This window comes from Monodelphis domestica, chromosome 7 (assembly GCF_027887165.1).
Source record: "Monodelphis domestica isolate mMonDom1 chromosome 7, mMonDom1.pri, whole genome shotgun sequence".
Taxonomy (NCBI): domain Eukaryota; kingdom Metazoa; phylum Chordata; class Mammalia; order Didelphimorphia; family Didelphidae; genus Monodelphis; species Monodelphis domestica.
This window is the reverse complement of record NC_077233.1, coordinates 56761890-56781725: the sequence shown is the minus strand read 5'-3', so window position 1 is coordinate 56781725 and position 19836 is coordinate 56761890. Positions and strand designations below refer to the sequence as shown.

The 19836-nt window shown below is 38.9% G+C and overlaps 1 protein-coding gene across 3 annotated transcripts in view; it reads left to right on the top strand.

Moving 5' to 3' along the window:
- TMCC1 (transmembrane and coiled-coil domain family 1) overlaps positions 1–19836 on the top strand; it is a 307939-nt gene that overhangs the window by 158501 nt on the left and 129602 nt on the right. The window contains exon 1 of one of the 3 annotated variants that reach the window (XM_016424504.2): positions 11129–18178. The exons of the other annotated variants lie outside the window; for them this stretch is intronic. Coding sequence (XP_016279990.1) covers positions 18140–18178 — 39 coding nt within the window. The 5' untranslated portion in view covers positions 11129–18139. Of the gene's footprint in view, positions 1–11128; positions 18179–19836 lie in introns of those variants that run through there. 3 annotated transcript variants of the gene reach the window in all.

Below are 19836 nucleotides of genomic sequence, written 5' to 3'. Positions count from 1 at the left end.
TGAAACAAAGAAAAATAGTTCAGCAAAATCAACCAACTCAGATTGTAGCAAACTCTATATAATATTCTGTGCCTAGAATCACCTACCTTTCTACCATCTAGTCTCTTGCACTGTGGTTGGCAATGAAATGATTTTTAATGGGTCTTTCTTTTAGTGTGTTTTTAAATTTTATATTACTGTCATATAGATTTTTCTTCTGCAGCTTACTGTGTATCAGTTCTTAGAAGTCTTATGTTTCTCAAATTCCTCATTTGTCCTCATATTTCATACTGTGATTTGATTCATTTACTGTAGTTTGTATAGCATCTTGACAATCAGTGGTTATCTACTCCTTTTGTTTCTAGGTTTTGGTTTGGTCCCCCCCCCATCACAAGCACTGCTGTGAATATTTTGGTATATATTGGGTCATTCTTTTTGTCTCTGACTTCCTTGACCTGAGAATATCTGAGTCAAAGGTTATGAATAATTTAGTGAATTTCTTCAAATAATTTCAGATTTGTTTTTGTGCCAAAGTCAGCTCTCCTTTATCTTTGACAATTAGATAGACATGAAGTGAGACCTTACTTGAACTCTTTTATACCATTATAGGTAGTTTACACAGTCTTCTTCTGAAAATGTTTCATATTTTTTGTTACAGTAGGAAAGGTATAGGCCAAACTCTTCAAAAATTATGAGAAGACCATGAATAAGTTGTACCTCTTTCTGCTCTGAAAGTATCCTATAGTTAGAAGGAATCCCAAGAAGTCATCTAATCTAAATTCTTACACAATGGAAAGATGACTAGATGGGTGGTCATTTGGCTTCTGCCTTAATGACTAGGAATTTGTTATCTAATAAGTTGGCCTATTCTATTGTTAGCCCTTTTTGTTTGTTATCATAGTATAATGGTCAATAGAAAACTTAGAAAAATTCATTTGATGCTTACAGTTTCCCTATGAATAGGTAGTTGAATCATTATTATTCTTCATTTTACAGGTTAGGGAATTCATGCCTGGAGAGTTTGTGATTTAATTCATGGTTTTATGGTTAATAAATAGCAGAGCCAAGCCTAGAATCCAGGACCTCCTAATTTCAAGCCTAGTAGGTTTCTCACTATATCACAGTGCCTCACTGTACCTTTCACCCATTGATCTTGGCTATGCCTCTGGGGAGGTAACCTGATATAATCAGTAAGTGCTATCCTTGAACCAGGAAGATGTAAGTACAAGTCTGGCCTCTGATAAAGGCTGGCTATGCATGAAGCAATCTCCTAAAACTGGAGAGTTGACTAGAGAGTTTCAGAGTGCTGCCCTGAATTTTGGTATATCAGTGAAATCATTGGCCCATTCTCTATCACTCTCTCCATACCTGTGCCTTTGCAGAATCACAAAACTCTTTTGTGGGTGTAAAGGTAGAATAAAGGGACCTAAGTATTCCCTTTGGAATGTAGAAGCTGCTGCTCAGAGAGAAGGGCTTCAGTCCCTGGGCACCCTAGCAGAAAGGAAATATTTCTGTGCCAGAACTACTATGGCCCCCATCGCTGTGGAAACTCTAGATTGTTTTGAAGTGTGTGGAGTTGTAATTGCCTTGGATCCCAGGCTCTTGAATTTGGGTTTGCTGTGGTTGTTGAGGTATTGGGCACAGAATAATAAATTTAGGGCTAGAAGAAACCATAGAGGTCATTTGTTTCTGCTAATTGAAGAGCCAGGACTTGAGCCTCAGGCCTCCAAGATGAGTGTTTCTTCCACTGCACCGTGATGGTTTTTAATTTTTGTGGTTAGAGAAACTTTCCACCCTCTGCTCATTTGCAATTTCTAACCTTTGCTGCTCTTACTACTGCAGCTACTACGTCTTGGGCCATCATCCTCTTCTGTTGCTTCCCATTCTTTTCCTTTTTCTATTTCTTCCTTCTTATGTCAACCCCTGGTCACTTCTCTTCTGCATTTGCATTTCATTTAGCTTTCCCTAACCAATCAGAGCCTTCTTTCCCTTTCCTTCTGGTTAGCAAGCCTATCAAGTTTTTCATCATCAATTTTTTTTGTCCCTGACTGCCTTGAGATGCCTTAAAAACAACAACTACCGACCACCACCATCACCACCACCATTTTGGAAAGTGAGTTTTAGATGAGTTTAGATCTTTCTCCATACCTATTTACAAGAATGCCTGTAGAAGGATTTCTTGATAATTAAGTTTCACTGTAAGAAAGAAATTTTGCTGTCTCTCTAGTAAGAGTCGGAATATGTTTTTTTTTTTTTTCAGCATGTCTGTTCTAATGTCAAAGAGGCTGGCTGGTATGGTATAAAGAATGCTGGTATGTGGTGGTCTGGATTCTGCCAATAGTTCACTAAGCAAACACTGTGTATTTTGGGACCTTAATTTACTCTTCATTTAAGTGAAGAAGTTAGGTTAGAAGATTTTTATAGTTTTTTTCCATCTTTCCCATTTTGTGATTCATTATGAAAAGTTTGGCATGGCTTAGGAGGAGAGATTCAAACTGGTGAAGAATTACTTAATTTATTATTGTACTAATTTTAATGTTGCAGTTACTCTCTTTAAAATGTCAATGGTATGAAATGAAATTTAGATGTTTATTGAGAAATTGATAGTTTTTAACTTAATGGTTCTAATGAGTAAACTCTGAAAAGTCAGGAAGATATAAGAACAAACTGGAATGGAGTCAGTATTTTTTTCATTTAAAAGAGATTTTACTGATAAGCCACTTGGGGTAGCTTTAAAGCTGTGTAGCTACATTCCATTGCCCCAAATCATAATTTCTTTCTTTTTTTAAACCCTTACCCTCTATCTTAGGACCAGTACTGTGTATTGGTTCCACGACAGAAGAGTGGTAAGAGCTAGGCAGTGGGGGTTAAGTGACTTGTCCAGGGACACATAGGTAGGAAGTGTCTGAGGCCATATTTGAACCTAGGACCTCCCATCTCTAGGTCTGGCTCTAAAACCACTGAGCCATCTAGCTTCCCCCCAAAATTATAATTTCTTTATAAAGAGACTATCCTATTATTTTGAAACAAGTTAGAAGCAAATTTCATTCTTCTTGGAATTGTCTGTTGTTTAGACTCAGTCAAATACCCTGTGGAAAAAGGAAAATCTTTCAGAAACAACATTTCAGAAAAAAAGGTCCAGAATCCAAAATCGTAAGAAAAAAATAGGATAGGTAGAATGACACTCTTCCCTTTAATTCCCTCTCCCTACTTTCCATTCTAAAGTATTTTTTTTGTCAGGAAGATGCTGATTCCAAAGTTTATGAGTTCTCATGATGTGTCAAATAGAAATAGGGTTACTAATTCATATATAAGGAGCCCCATGGGCTACAGAATAGCAATTAAAATGTAATGTTATCTAGGTTTTATTGTATTTTCACTTGTTAAATATTTCTCCATTAAATTTTAATCTTCTTTGCCTTCACTGAGGAGTATGTGATTGATACCTCTGAGCTAAATGACCATTAGCAAATATTTTAACTCTGAAATTCTGTTTATTCATCTGTAAAATGGATGTAATAGTACTTGTACTACTTATTTCCCAGGGATGTGACTATCAGATGAGCTTATGGATGTTACATAAACCATTTTGGCACTATGAACTGTGAAGAACTTTGAGGAAGTTGGTACTTTGTTGCCTCTACAAGACCATAAAACTTAATTATCAGAGAATTATAAAAAGAAACTGAAGATATTTGAGGGAGTCAAATTAGAAAATATCCATATGAAAAACAGTTGGCATAAAACATAAAAGAAGTGAAGATTATATCAAATCTTCTGGGGGAAAAAAGACTAAACTAAATGGGGTGAATCATAAAAGCAAATCATTTTATCTGAATTTCTGTTTCCTTATCTGTAAAATGAAGGCTTCCATTAGAAAAGAAGAAAGGGTCTTTCCAGCTTTAACATTCTATGTTCTTTTAAACTTAGAAAAACATTTCAGCATTATCACACAGCACATATATTGGTCAGACCAATATAATTTCAGAGTAACATTTAAAATATATTATAACGAAATGATGATTTTTTTTTCAGGGCTGAACTTGGGTATTATCTCCACTAAGAGGCTGTCTCTCTGGAAGCCTTACAGATAATTAGTGCTTTCTCTTTCCTCCATTTTCCTTATACTATGCTTATTTGCATACATGTTGTATGTTCGCACATCCCTTGTTCGCACATCCCTTAGAAATTAAATGCCTTAATGAGAGCAGGGACAGAGACCTTTTTTCCCCCTCCTAAGACACAAATCAGATGGTCTGATGTCTTATTCCTGCCATTATAATCTTTTTCACTTAATGTCCTGAGAGAGAGATGGACCCCCTTGGCAGTCTAATAAGATATACATCCTCAAAATAATGTTTTAGATACATAAAATATGTATCTACAAAAGTATTACAAAAGAAACAACTTATATTAGAATGTAACTATCAAAACTTTTTAAAAAAATTCATGAACCCCATCACCTCCTCCCCCCAGGTTCTAATGGAATATTTTCACGAACTCTTGTTACTTCAAAGTAATGATGTTTATCTATGTTACCTATAGCCTCCATTGGGTTTGTGGTTTTCTTTGTCATTAAAAACCTTTGCTTGATTTATACATCATCTTTCACTCTCTTCTAAAAGCTCCGAAATCCTGCTTTTGGCTTCATAATTCCACTGAAATTGCCTCTCCAAAGTTACCAAAGATCTCTTAATTACTAAATTTTATAGCCTCTTCTCATCCTTTTTATTCTTATCTTTTATCTTATCCTTCTTTACCTCTTTATAACATTTTCTAATAACTTGTGACATTGCTGGTATAACTACACAGCCAAAAAATAGCTTTGAGTAGCCATCAAAAGGAATAGAAAGAGCACTCAGTCGCTGTTGCTTGTCACTATTGATCATCTCTCATGCGCTCTCTTCACCCTGGGTTTTTAGGATGCTAAACTGTTCATACTTTTGTCTTATTTGGAGTAAAGCATTGACACAATGGAATCAATCTGAACTAGATGTGCCTAACATTACCATTTTTTAAAAACTCTTTCCTTGCTTAAGAATGTTAGCCATGTGGTCTGTTTCTCCATCCCTCCCACCCCATGAGAAAGGGAAAAAGTATAGGAGAATAATCATGCTTTAATTGTTGTTCAAAACTACCATATCTTGGGTCTGTCCTGAGCCTCTTTGTGTTTTTGTAGCAGAATCATAAATTTAAAGCTCAAAGGGACTGTGTAAATAGTCTAGCTCAGGCCCCTCATTTCACAGATGAGGATTCTGAATCCCAGAGAAGAGGAGTCTCTTGGTAACTCAAGTGATAAAGTTAAAATCCAGATTTGGTTCCCTGACTGTAAATCAAGTGCTCCCTTTGATAGTTGCTAGATACCATTCCTTTGGTTGTGTGGTTATATTATATAAGCAATGTCACAAATTTTTAATTCACCAAAGTATTAAAAGGTGGACAGAATTAGCCTCAGCATATACCATCTTGTCCCTGACAGATAACGTGACCACCTTGTGCCTCTTATTTGTTATGTATAAAATCTAACTAATCAATTAAAAAAAAAAACCATTGAAATACTCTCAATGGAAACAACCCTAATAGAAGTAGATTAGGGCAGGGAAGTCAGTGTTTCACTCTTTTTAAATAAATCATATTAACTGTTAAGATGTAAAGTTATTAAATCAGTGCCAAAAATCAACAGAAGAATGAAGTTTAGGAAAACAAATTCCAAATAGTAAGTATTGAGAGAAAATGAGAGTTCGTTTTTAAGATTACATGATACTGGTAATGTTAGATCCTGTAAGTGAATCATAATAGTAGAAAGTGTATGTGTGTGTTGTGTGTCTGAGAAAGAAAATAATAATAGCCAGCATTTACATAGAGCCTACTGCATGCTACTTTACAATTATTAGCTCTTTTAATTCTCACAACTGTGGGAGGATTATTATTGCCATTTCACAGCTGAGGAAACTAAGATAGACAGAGCTTAATTGCTTGCCTGGTGTCCCACAGTTGGTAAGCATCTTGAGGTCTGATTTGAATTCAGGCCTCAGGTCCAACACTTTGTTCACTATGGCACCACTTCACCATATGTTAGAGAAATGAGAGCACACTGTTATTGCCTTGAAAAGGTTTTTTAAATAGCTATATACGTAGTAAAGAAACTAGTAAGGGAAGATTTTGGTTGTCTTTCCCCTCCCTATGTTGGTTTGAACAATATAGATCATGTCATTGGCTTAATTCAGGCTCATATGTTTTCTTTTCTTCCCCCCCCCCCCCCAGTCCTCAAGTCTGCTAGAAACTATTATTTTGAATTTAACATTAGTTTATATCCAAGCTATTTCTAGCTTGGAGAGAGATGGCTAAATTGGCTTAGATCCCCATAACCTCTGACATGACTCTCTGACCCCAAGACATTATTTTTCTTTTGATTATATTTAATTCATTCAGTCAGCAAAAATCCACTTTCTTTCTCTCTTACTCTAACTCCTCCCTTCCCCCAACCCACGATTGGGAATGAAAGAAAAACAAAACCCTGGTTACATTAAAAAAAAAAAAAGCAAAACCAGTTTCTGCACTTGAGTTTTTTACCTCTTTCAGGAGGGTGGGTAGTATGCTTCATCATTAATTAATGGAATTTTTGATTGGTCATTATGCTGATCAGAGTTCTCAAGTCTTTTACAATTGTCTTTATCAAACTGTCATTGTATAAATGGGTGTCCTGGTTTGTGTTTTCTTCACTCTTCATTAGTTCCTACAAAGCTATATTGCACACATATCCCATTTCTTATAGGACAATAGTGTTCCATCACATGTTTATCATTTGTAAGGGAAGGCACTGACCAGTAAGGATTAGAAAAGGCTCTGTGTAAAAGGTGATGCTGGAGCTGCCTCAAAAGCAGAAGAGGAACATCAGTGAGTCACAGATGGTGTGTCATGGGTGAGGAACAGAAGAGGACAGTTTGCTGGATCACAAGAGTCTGAGAAGGGAGTAATAATGTCTAGTGAGCCTGGAGGACTGGGCTGGGGCCCACTTGTGAAGGGCTTTAACAGCTCTTCAAAGGAGTTTATAGTCATTCTAGAGTAGGAGAGTCATGTGATCAGAGCTGTACTTACTGAAGATTACTTGAGCAACATTGTGTATGATCAACTAGAATGTAGAGAGACTTGAGACAGGAAGACCCATTATGAGGCTTTTGCAGTAGTAGTATAGGTGGAAGTAGAAATGGCAAGAGTTGACAACTGATGTGTATGTGGGATGGGGGAAGGTAAAGAGGTGAGTTCGAAAGCTAGATGACTATAGCAGTGGTGGTGCCTTAGATAAAAATAGGCAAGTTTGAAAGAGGAGAAGTTTTGGAGGGAAAGATGAGTTCATTTTCAGATATTTTTAATTTTACACATCTCTGTGACATTCACTTTGAAATAGAGATTGGTGATTATCTGTATAGAAATGAAAATTAAAACTCATGGGAACTAATGAAGACATTGAGAGAAAGAATAGAAAGAAAAGAGAAGGCAGCTTAAGAAAGAACTTTAAAGAACTCTTAGTTAGAGGACATGATGTAGTTGATGATGCAGCAAAAGAAACTGAGAAATATTTAGACAGCTCTAGGATAAGAGCCATTAGTACATCCCAACACATATTCATTTACAAAAAGAAATAATTTTATCTACCTGTTAGTTGTCTTCAGAATATTAAAAATAAAAAATAACGATATATAGCACATTTTTATCTGAACTCCATCAAAAATATATGAAATAATAACTGATATTTATGTAATGTTTCAAAGTTTTAAAAAGTGCTTTATATATATAAATATTACCTGTTTTGAACTTCATGATAACTCATGATAGGGTTTGGTTTTTTTAGGCATACTATCTCATTTTATAGATCATAAAACAGAGGTTATATAGCTTTTAAAACTTTGGACGGGCAAACGCCCATCCCACATACACATCAGTTGTCAACTCTTGCCATTTCTACTTCCACCGTATCTCTCTTTACTCACTCAGCTACCATCTTAGTTTGTGCCCTCCTGACCTCTCACCTATACTACTACTGCAATAGTCTCCTAATGGGTCTTCCTGTCTCAAGTCTCTCTGCATTCTAGTTGAGGGAAGAGCCAGAACTTTTATCAACTATCCTAAGAGCTTTTCTTCAACACAGACCATCTTTTACTAAGTAATCCTTCTTTCCAAACCTTGTGGTTGTTAGTGCTTTCTCCCTTCTCAAATGATTTTAATTTAGTTATCTTCATAAGTATTATATATATATATATATATATAGTAGTCTCTCAGTGACCGAGAATGACTATTGTCTTTGTGCAGTTTCATCTACGGTGTACCCTCATGTGGCTTTGGAGTCCAAAGGCTGAGGCGCAAATTTTGTGGCACATGGGGCATTGGGACGCCAGTTGTTACGGGAGGTGCGGTTGTGGCCTGGTGTCAGCGTTCACGCGTAGCGGCAACACGTCGACATCGCTTATCTTCAAAGGTGGTGGCAGCATGGTGAATGTGGGTTCGCCAGCTGCTTCTGTCAGAGGCAGCGAGTTCTAGTTGCTTTGGTGTAATGCCAGCCCACTTCAAGTTGGACTTTAGCTGATCCTTGAATCTTCTCTTTGGTCGGCCTTGTTTCCTGAGTCCAGCTGACAGTTCACCATTGAATACCTGTCTTGGTATTCAAGGTGGGTCCATGCAGATGACGTGTCCAGACCATCATGACTTCGATGCTGGTGGAGTTGGCTCTGTCGAGGACTTCCTGATTGGTGATTTGGTCCTGCCATCAGATCCTCATGATTGACCAGAGGGAGTGTTGGTGGAATTGCTCCAGCTGTTTCATGTGCTTCCGGTACAGTGTCCATGTCTCACAACCATACAGGAGCAAGCTGAGGACCACTGCATTATACACTTTGAGCTTCGTTGCAGTGCTTACACCTCTGTGTTGGAGGACTTTGCAGCGCAGCCGCCCAAGTGCCTGGCTGGCCTTTTGGATCCTGGCATTAATCTCGTGGTCTAGGGACCCGTCGTTGGCGACGGTGCTGCCCAGATACTTGAAAGTGTTGACGTTAGAAAGCTGCGTGCCATCGATTGTAATGCACGGCTGGTTAGTTGGCCTCCCTGGTGCAGGTTGGAACAGCACTTCTGTTTTGCTGAGGCTGATAGTCAGGCCAAACAGTTTTGTTGCGGTGGAGAACCTGTCCACAATGGTTTGGAGATGATTTTCTTGGTGGGCCATGAGAGCACAGTCATCTGCGAAGAGAGCTTCCAGGATGAGTCTCTCTGTTGTCTTTGTTTTTGCAGTCAGGCAGCAAAGGTCCAATAGTGAGCCATCCAGTCGGTATTTGATGTAGACGCCCAGGTCTAGATCCATCACAGCATGTCATAATACGTGGGTGAAAAATAGGTTGAATAGTACCGGAGAGAGGACACAGCCTTGTTTCACGCCATTGGAGATGTTGAAGTGATCAGAAGTCTCTCCACCAGATAGGACTTCCCCTGTCATGTCGACATGAAAGAGCTGGATCAGTTTGACAAATTTTGCTGGGCAACCAAGCTTGCTGAGGATCACCCACAATGCGTCCCTGTTCACTGTGTCGAACACCTTTGTCAGGTCTATGAAGACAATGTAGAGACTCAGGTTCTGCTCAAGGCATTTTTCCTGCATTTGCCTCACCATGAAGACCATGTCGATAGTGCTGTGATCTGGTCGGAAGCCACATTGTGATTCAGGCAGGTTCTGCTCTGAAACAGATGACAGGAGTCTGTTGAGTATAACACGGGCAAGGATCTTTCCAGCAGTGGAGGGTAGTGAGATGCCTCTGTAGTTGTGAGGCTGCTTGTGAGCCTTTGTTCTTGTATAGGGCTACGATGGAGGCATCTCTGAGTTCTGGGGGCATGTCTTCCTCTTCCAATATGCTGGTCAGCACTATGTGGAATGCCTGGAGCGCCTCTCCATTTAAGGCCTTGTACACCTCGGTTGGGATCCCATCTTTACCGGGTGCCTTGCCTGCACTCATTTGTTTAATGGCTTTTTGGATTTCCTCTATTGAAGGAGGGACGTCAAGCTGTTCAATGGAGCGGTTTTAGGGGATCTGGTCAAGGGTGCTTTGGTCAACTGAAGAGGGTGGGTTGAGAAGCTGACTGAAGTCTTCTTTCCACCTGTTGCTGATGCCTTTTTTATCTTTTATGAGAGTGTCACTGTCAGAGGATAGCAAGGGAGTGGTGGTAGGTTTTAATGGCCCATAGACAGTCTTGAGGGCACTGAAAAATTGTTTGTAGTTTTTCATATCAGCAAACCGCTGGATTTCTTCTGCCTTTTTTTCCCACCATCGGTCTTACATCCATCCAAAACGCGCCCAGACAGTTCGCGCATTTTACAACGTGAGTCGTCTTAGAGATCCATATTATTTGCAAACATTCCAGTCCTGCCTGGACAACAAGCTGTCTGCCAAGGGACCACTCACTGGAAGCTCAACCGAGAAATGGAACCAGTTCAGAGACGCAGTGAAGGAAACATCAAAGGCAGTTCTAGGCCCAAAACAACGCAACCACCGGACTGATTCGACGATAACAACACTGCTATTGAAGACCTATTGAGCAAGAAGAACAAAGCCTTTATGGAGTGTGTAAACCTCAAAATTCCTTAGACTTATAAATGTTGGAAATTTCACCATTGGGATATTTCATACTTGGAAAATTTCTTACTGATAGGCAAAATGACCCAAACTCTGCTCCTAAAAAGGACAGATTCAAGTCTCTCCAAGCCACGGCACAGCGTGAGATAAGTATTATACTCTCCAATAAACTACCATTTCCATGAAGAGGGCTATTTTTGGCATTCAGGTTTATATCTCCTTTGCTAGCACAATCACTTGCACATAGAATTCAGTTTAATTTTATAGCATTTCCTTAGCAGGGTCAGGGTTCCTCTTCAATAATAAGCTCCAGAATAAGTTAGATGACCATTTGTAGGTCATTTTGAAGAGAAGATTGTTGTTAAGCCTCCAATTAGACTAGGTAACCTCTGAGGTCTTTTAAGATCTTAGAGCAGTGATGGCAAAGGTATGGGCATTTGGCTGGGGGGAGCGGGGGGGGGGGGGGGCTGACAATCCATCTCCAAAGGGTTTACCATCATTGTTTTAGGGTATCTAATTTTTACAAAAAAGTGATAAAAAAAAATGGCCTGCTGGAAACAGCTTCAGACTTGTGTTGTAGACATGGTTTTGCTGTTAACAAACAGTCCAGATTACAATATGTCTTGATCTTTTTTTTAAAAGATGGTGGTTTAGTTCTTGTTTTGCAGACTGATATTTTAAAGAATCCATTCTAGTCATAAAATCTTAGAGTAATAACGATGTTAGAGATAATCCACTCCATACTCTAGTTTTCTTCCCTCTATTCTAATCTCACTTCTATTATTTTCCAAAACCTCAGGTAAATAGGATGCAAAACAAAATTTTCAGGAGAGGACCAGGACTCGGCATTCCCAAAGTTGAATAGAAGGCAAAATGTGGACTACCTGGCTCTGCAACCTTCACAATACCTTCTAACATATCTTCTTCTCTCCCCCCTCCTAAGCCCCTGGGTCTAACAAACAAAAGAAAGTATCAACATTCAATATTTGTAATAGCAAATGGAACTGATTTTGAAGATTTGTATCTATTTTATTAAGAGGTTCCTTTAAAAATGTCATGAATATTATTTCTCCCCTTGGATAAAAATAAAAGTTGAAACAAGCAGAATGTCATTTTTTAAATTATGGTCCTAATTGGGGGGCATTCAATGTTCTAGAGGGTCAGTTTAGTATTGAAAGCATTGTAATCTGGGGCCCATTTTTAGAAACACTTGTGGAATCCTTTTTCTATTTTTAAACTTAATGAGCATAAAATTAGGCATTGCTTGTTTGTCTAGACCTAAACCTAAATAAAATGTGTTGTTACTTTAACAACTGTCTAAGGAAGCTTGCTTCTGAGAGAAAAATCCCCAGGGGTTCTGCTTGATCTTGAAGTTATATGTGTTTTAGTGTTTATGACTGGCACTTTGCTGGTTTGAATAGACCATTGGGCATTGCTAATGGAAGTCAGTGTTCCTCATCTCTAGGACTTTATTTGAAATGTAGTATAGTTATATGGCAGGAGGCCTTCTCCCTGGAGAACTCCACTAACTTCTCTAGAATGACCTGACTGCCTGCTACATATGGAAGTTTCTTATCCAGGAAAACTAAAGAATTTTGCATTCTCATAAAATGATTTTAATTTGTTTTCTGCTTTGTAGTTTCCCACTCAAACCAAAACCCCAAAGAGATAGTTTTAGCACAGTTTTCTCCTAGTATCATGTGGAGTTTAATAGAAAAAAGATGTAGTATAGTCACAGACTATGGAAAATGACAGAAAATGCTGTTTACTTATGATCAGTAGTAACATGCAGATATCTTTTCAAGGTGCAGCATCTCTACTTTGTCTAATCCTTATTTTAATCTTGAGCAATCACATAAAACTCTTTGTCTCCCCACCACAGGTTACATTGTAGATTTGAATCTTTTTTATTTGTTTAAAGTTTATTCAGGACCCTCTTCAGCTTCAATTTTGGGACCTTTGCAATTAAGTATTCAAATGATTTTTTAATGATATTTAACCTGTTGAGACAGGTGAGATTGCTATTTAATTAAAAACAAACACAATAACAAAATTCAGTAATGTAAATGGAAAACCACTAATTTTCTTGTAATCTAATTTTGAATATATAATTTCTCATAGTTATGGCCCTATTTTTGTCTCATTTTAAAAAAATTAACACCAGATATTTAAAATAAAATACATTTTAAAAAATATTTATTTTTTTCTAATTACATGTAAAGATACTTTTTAGCATTCCTTTTTAAAATATTTGAGTTCCAAATTCTCTACCTCTCTTTCCCCTCCCTATTCATCGAGAAGGCAAGCACCTTGAATATAGGTTATACATGTTCAGTCATACAAAACATTTCCATATTACTCAAGTTGTGAAAGTAAAAACAATTCAAAAAGTTTTGATCTGTATTCAAACCCCATCAGTTCTGTCTCTAGAGGTGGGAAGCATTTTTCATGCTAAGGCCTTTGGAATTGTCTTGATTATATTGCTAAGAATAGATAAACCATTCACAGTTGACCATAGCACAATATTGCTGTTATTGTATATAGTGTCTCCAGGTTCTGCTCACTCTACTCTATATCAGTTAATGTAAATCTCAGTGTTTTTCCAAAATCTTCCTGCTTGTCATTTCTTATAGTGCAATAATATTCTATCACAGTTTTGTCACTCGTTCAGCCATTTCCCCATTGGTGGACATTCCTTCACTTTCCAATTCTTTGCCCCCACAAAAAGAGCTGTTATAAATATATATAGGTCCTTTTCCTTTTTTTTTTTTAATCTTTGGGGATGTAGACCTAGCAGAAGTATATCTGGGTCAAATATTATGCACAGTTTTAAAACTCTTTGGGGTAGAGATCCAACTTGCTCTCCAAAATGGTTGGATCAGTTCAAAGTGTGAGTTGTTGTGTTGTTGTTGTTGTTGTTTTTAATAAGGAACCAAATTTGTTTTAGATATGTAAATCAGAGCATTTCTATAAAAAGGATTATGAAACAATTGCAGTGTTCTACATGAGTCAGTCAAGAAACATCTACTGAGCACTTACTATGTGAGGCACTAGTGATGAAAAGATAAAATTAAAATGGCTCCTGTGTGTATGTGCATGTATATGTATTCAAAGAAACACAGGCTATATAGTAGGTACAAAGGAATTTGGGGGGGGGGAGATTACCAATGCTAGGCAGGGGGTGGTGGTAAGAAGAGGAAGTGGTTAGGAAAGGTCACATGTAGAAGGTAGCACATTTGAACTGAGCTTTGAGAAGAGCTAGAGGATCTAGAGGTTAAGATGAAGAAGGGTGTGCATTCCAAGCAGAGAAAGATCTCCCTCTACAGGGGATTTAGGACATAAAGTACTCCATTTGTGGAACAGCAAGAAGACCAGATCACCTACTACAGAAGAAGAAACTGAGGCACTGAGACCCTTCATATGCATGTCAAAAATAGAACAGAAACCTCGCAATCTGTTTTCTACTTAACTTTAGTTTAGACCAGCTGGTATAAATTCCAAGATAGAAGGAATTGAAACCTTGACTGTAATTATTGGTCTACTTAGCTTTGCTGTTTTGATATATTTTTCTTTAAAGTTTCATAGATAACTAAAAATATCTCTTTCATTTCTGGATTCTTCCCTTCCTTCCTCATCCTCATCTGAATGGAACCTTCTCTTAAAACAGAAAAAAATAGGTAGCCCCAATCCAAGTAGCAACACTAACATATGTACCAAGCATTGTCTGAATACTCCCCTACTTCTTTGAGCCTGTTTGTTCCTTGGCTTGATGGGGCCATTATTGGTTTTTCAATTGTTCAAACTTTTACTTCGTTTTAATAATTTCAATTACATGGCTCTACATCAATTCATATACATTTTCTTATGTTTTTCTGAATTGTTCACTTATTATAGCATAATATTTCATTACATTTGTTTATCATAACTTATTGGTCCATGCTATCCATTGATGTACACCTACATTGTTTCCATTCCTTTACTACTAAAACAAGTGCTACAATGAATAGTTTTGTATATATTAGACCTTTGTTGCTATCTTTGACTTCTTTGGATATATACATTCCATAGTAAGATTGCTAGGTCAAGGTAAATGAACAATTTAGTTGCTTTTTTTGATCATTCCAAATCGGTATCCAGAATAATTGGACCAATTTATAGCTTTTCCAAGAATGTTTTAGTGGACTTTAGCTTTGCTCAGCTTATGCAGGAACACTTTTTCCCTTTTTTTCCTGTATTTGTTAGTTTTCATTGTGCAAAGTCAGCTCAAAATTGTTTTAATCTTCATTCATCTTATAATCAGAGATTTGTAATGTTTTCATATGGTTGTTTATACCTTAGAATTCCTCTTTTTAGAAGCTCTTCTTATCCTTTATCACTTACCTGTTGTGTTTGGATTAACTGATGATCTACATGTCAATGAAAGTGAAGTAAAACCTTCTGATTTTTCAGTCTCTATATATCTTCCTACCAGACTTTAATGGTGATAGTTGATGCAAAGTTATTATTTCATCTCATGGTGCAGAGAAAAAATGCTGGGTTTTTGCAGTGAGAGGACCTGGATTTGAATTCAAACACAGTACTTAATAGTACATGTGTGCTGGCCAGCAAGTCACTTCAGAGTGTCAGATCCTTCATAAATAATTATTGTTTATTCGTGTAAAATGAGAGGTGTAGATCAAATTTTCCCATCCTTTACTGGTCCATTCTTATAAGCCTTCCTGTGTCCTCTATTCATTATGAAATAAAATAAACTCTATGGAACTTACCATGTATATACCCAGAGATGAATTTTTATTACCTAAGGGTATACACTATTTTGATATAACCAATAAACTTGGTATACACAGTAAATTGATTATTAGTTTCTACAGTATTTCAATAGGATAATGCTATTCTTTACTAAATATTCCCTCTATTGTTTTTATAAATTTCTGTATCCCATGTTGGAAAATCCTGGGATACATGATGTCCAAGTTCCCTTATACCTGTACACCTGTAAAAATATGATCTGCATTATTTTTCAGTTTTTCCTCTTTTCTTTGTGCATTATTCAACATCCAGAAAAGATGTAAGTGTGTGTTGGCTCATTCTCTTTAATCTTTTCTGGGGAAAATTTGAGAAAGTGGATTTTGTCAGAATAATGTCTGGGAATTTTTATTTACTTGAATTTTAGCATCTTTCTTCCTGCAAGAGCCATGCTTTATTTGAAGATATTTTAAATTACTTTTGCTTTGAGAAGTTTGTGAAATTCCTGGAGATAGTTGGAAACAGTTCAGGGTAGTACTTCCAGACAAGTTGAATTGGGGTCTGACTTCTTTTTTTCAAATTAGGGGACTCTCCCTCAGTAGAAAAAAAGTTAAAGATTTCAGTTACCTCCCAAGATGCTGAAGAGCCAGAAGAGAAACATCCCACTTTATACTCATTCATCTCCAGATCATCCATCAATTAGCAATTATTTAGGCCTCCAGTCTGTAATTAAGTTGGGATGTGGGTGATGATTACACTCATACTTTCAATAAGCTTTTATGAAGTGCCCGCTGTGTCCTATGGAAGGGTACCTAGGCGGCTGAGTGGAGAGAATGCTGGGCCTGAAGACAGGAAGACCCATCTTCCTGAATTCAAATGTGGCTCCCGGTACTTCCTAGGTATGTGACCATAGGCCAGCAGTTAGCCTTATTTGCTTCAGTTCCTCATCTGTAAAATGGCAAAAGATTTCACCCCAGATGGCATCATGAGGAGTCAAGACGAGAATGAACCAACCAAATAACGAATGTACTGTGGACACTGTGCTAGCGTCCAGGCATACAAAGGTGTCCACAGAGGAGCTGCAGAGGATCAGGGTCTCTAACTCTTTAAGGGAGATGAGAGTCTAAGAGACAGAGGAGAAAGGAAAGTGCATTGTAGTCCCCAGGGGTGGTCTGGACAAAGGTGCAGAGTAGGGACGTGGGCAAGTGGACCCACACACAGTGAGTAAAACAGGGTCATGGGGCCGGAACCAGAGGGAGCCTCTGGAACTTTTGAGCAAGACAGTAATGTGGTCGGCCTGTGCCTTAGTATGCAAGATGAATTGGGGAAGGGGTAGTGAGAATAGTGCCTTTTATACAGTACTTTGAGGAATAGAGTTCTGGGTGTATTTGCTCTCATTGGGGTAGGCAACTCCCAGTATGGGAATCTGCCAGACTCTCCTCAGTTGCTCTTTACGCCTTTTTTTTTTTTTCTTAATTGCCTGGGGCACCAAGATGGCAAATGCCTTGCTCTTGCTCACATGATCTATGTATCTGAGGCAGAATTTGCACCTGGGTCTTAGCAGTTCCAGGCCTGGCCTTCTACTCACTGTGTCCTTCTGTTCTGCCTCATTGTTGGTGCCTTGCTGAAGTGTTCCTAACAATCTGAGGAGCATTGAACAATCATCTGTGGAGCCTTTTTTAGCTCCATTTCACACAAATAAAAAGGAAACTAAGGGTTAGAGAGTGATGAAGTGACTTGGCTTGTCCAGAGTCATGCAGCTAAGTGGCATCAGGTCAGGAAAAGCAATAAAAGTCAAGTCCTTCCCACCGTGTGTTGTGGAGCGTAGTGGAAGAGTTAGCGAGCGCCGTGGGGGAGAATCCTGGCCTTGGGGAGGCTGCTGACAGCGGGCTGGGCTGCAGAGATGGCTTGCCAGGCTTTGGTAGAGCCCATCTGGCTGTGGGTTTTTTCATTCTTAATCATATTCACTTCAAACTGCTTTAGAAAAAAAATGATTGAGTTGTTCAAACATTTCTGGCCTGAGCGCTTCATGTGAGGTGAAGTCAGCAGGAGAGTATGCTGGGCGGGGCAGGGGAAGGAGAGGAGGAGAGGCCGGCCATCGGGTCACACAAAGGCTTGGGGCTGCTCAGCCCAGCTGGGAGGAGTTTATCCCTCCGAGCCCGCACGACGGTGGTTGCCCCCTCTATTGCCATCTCCTTTTATTCACAACGCTTCCAGCAGTCCCTTTGCCCGGGATGGCGGGGAAGGGCTTGCTGCTTCCTTAAGCTGACACTCAGCTGGGAGGCGCGGAGGCTCCAGGGGAGGAGGAAGAGGAGGAGTCGTAGAGTTGCCGGTTAACCTCTTCACGGAGGCAGATGCTTTATAACCCTTAGCCTCTTGCATTCCCCATGCCGCCCCCTTGGGCAGTCCCATTGAAGGCAGGCTCAGGTGGCTCCAAGGCAGCGTCTTTGGCTAATGACTCCATGGGGGGAGGGGGGGTCCATCTGCCTAGACCCCTCACAGCTGACTCACAGGAAGTGCTAAAAGAGCCTGGCACGGGGCACCCAGCTCCAGGGCTCTGCCCCTCCCATCCTCCCTCCCTCCCTCGCTCGCTCTCTTACTGGAGGGAGGTTTTGCAGTATGTCTTGACAGAACAATGAAGTGCTTCTAAGTTTGCCAAGACTCTCAGGGAAATCCCTTGGACTTGTCTTCTGAAAATCTTCAGGATGTTTTACCTCAGACTTTCCTAAGAAGCTGTCAAAATCCTTTCCCCTCCCTGCTTTTGGATTGCTTTGTGTGACAAGCCAGGGTTCCTGATCATGGTTCAGCGCTTTAGCCTCAGGAGGCAGCTCTCCAAGGTGGGTCCTTTGCTCGGCCCGTGTGTGTGTGTGTGTGTGTGTGTGTGTGTGTGTGTGTGTGTGTGTGTGTGTGTGTGTGTGTGTGTGTGTGTGTTCTGCCCACGGAGAGCTCCGGCTGACTGCAGCAGGGCTTCCTTTTCCCCTGAACACTTCCATGAAGTGTCTGTTCATACAGAGGTATGTGTGGGAATGGAGGGGAGGAGGTGTGGGGATGATGGGGACTGAGCTCTGCCTTTTGTTCTTTCATCTGACAGACACAAAGGTTTAAGGCTGTCTGCTGGCTAGCTCATGTTTGGTGCCCTTCAACTAGGATGGAATCAAGGGACATTGTAACTTCCTCTCAGTGAAATTTTCAGAGGTGTATGTGTGTGAGAGGTAAATTTATTAAGAAGCTCATAGAATTAGTATGTAGAATACACTTTTAATATTGAAAAATGATTAATAGGTCCCAGGTGTATAACTTTTGAGGAAAAACCCACATTTATCCATGTATTTCAGGGTAAATCATACTAAGAATAAAAAAGAACCTGCAGAGCACCTTTCTAGGGAGGATGTTGATTTTTTGACTCACCAGTAGCAGCCCAACTCCTTTTTGATACAATAAGAGGAACAGTCAGAAACCAATTTGGGAAAAACGCATGGCAAGAGCCAGAACTGCTCCCCACCTCTCCTTCACTGTCTTGTACCTAAAACCCCCTATTTCAGAAATGCAGTAGTTGGCAGCTAAAATGTGTTACAGTTCATTCCCTGCAACCAGCAATTCAGGCAAATACTTGTGTTGCAATTCAGCAGGCATTCTTCACATCTCTAACTGTTAGAATTGTTAAATCCTGAACTGTTATTATCCTAGAGACAAAGCAGTTAGCCCTTCACCAGTTGCTCAAGTTTAATTTCTGAACTCTTGAGCAAAATTGTGTGAAGACTCCCTTCATCCACTGATTGCCTTCACCTTCCTTTCATGCGCTCCTGAACTTTTCAGGGGATAATTAGGTAAGTTACTTCTATCCTTCCTTCCCATCTCTCTCCAACCCCCAATCCTGGAAGCACCTACATATCGGCACCAGAAAGTAAAAAGAATCATTGTTCATTTAGGCCTCCAGTGTTGTTTTTTTTTGTAAGTATTTTTAAAACGTGGAAGGTACTTTACAAGGCCATCACCAACATAAAAATCTAGTTTCCCAGGCTGAGACATTTAAAAAAAATAAAATAAAACCCATAACCTACTATACTTTTAATAGGTAAAATGCACAGCTGTGAACCAGGTGATATTTTTCTCAGCAGAAAATGATAAAGAATGATATTTTGATTCTTGGACCCTTCTCCCAGTTGTCTTACCCAATACTATATTGAGCTCAATTATCTATTTTTGTTATTGTATTTAGGGTGAATAATATATAATATAACCATTTGAGGAAAATTTATTTTTGTCACAATTGAGATTAAAAGACAATAAACCCCTTTTAACCTTTTGTCTATTCTCTATCTGGTATAAAATAGTTTCTAGACTATATCACCTGTCTGTCTGTCTGTCTATATACACATATACCTACTTTATTGAAGTCATACCTTCTGTAGAGATTCAATAAATATTTGTTCAGTGAACTAATAGAATGAATAGTATTTTAACCAATGCTAGAATCTTGAGCATATAAAGAATT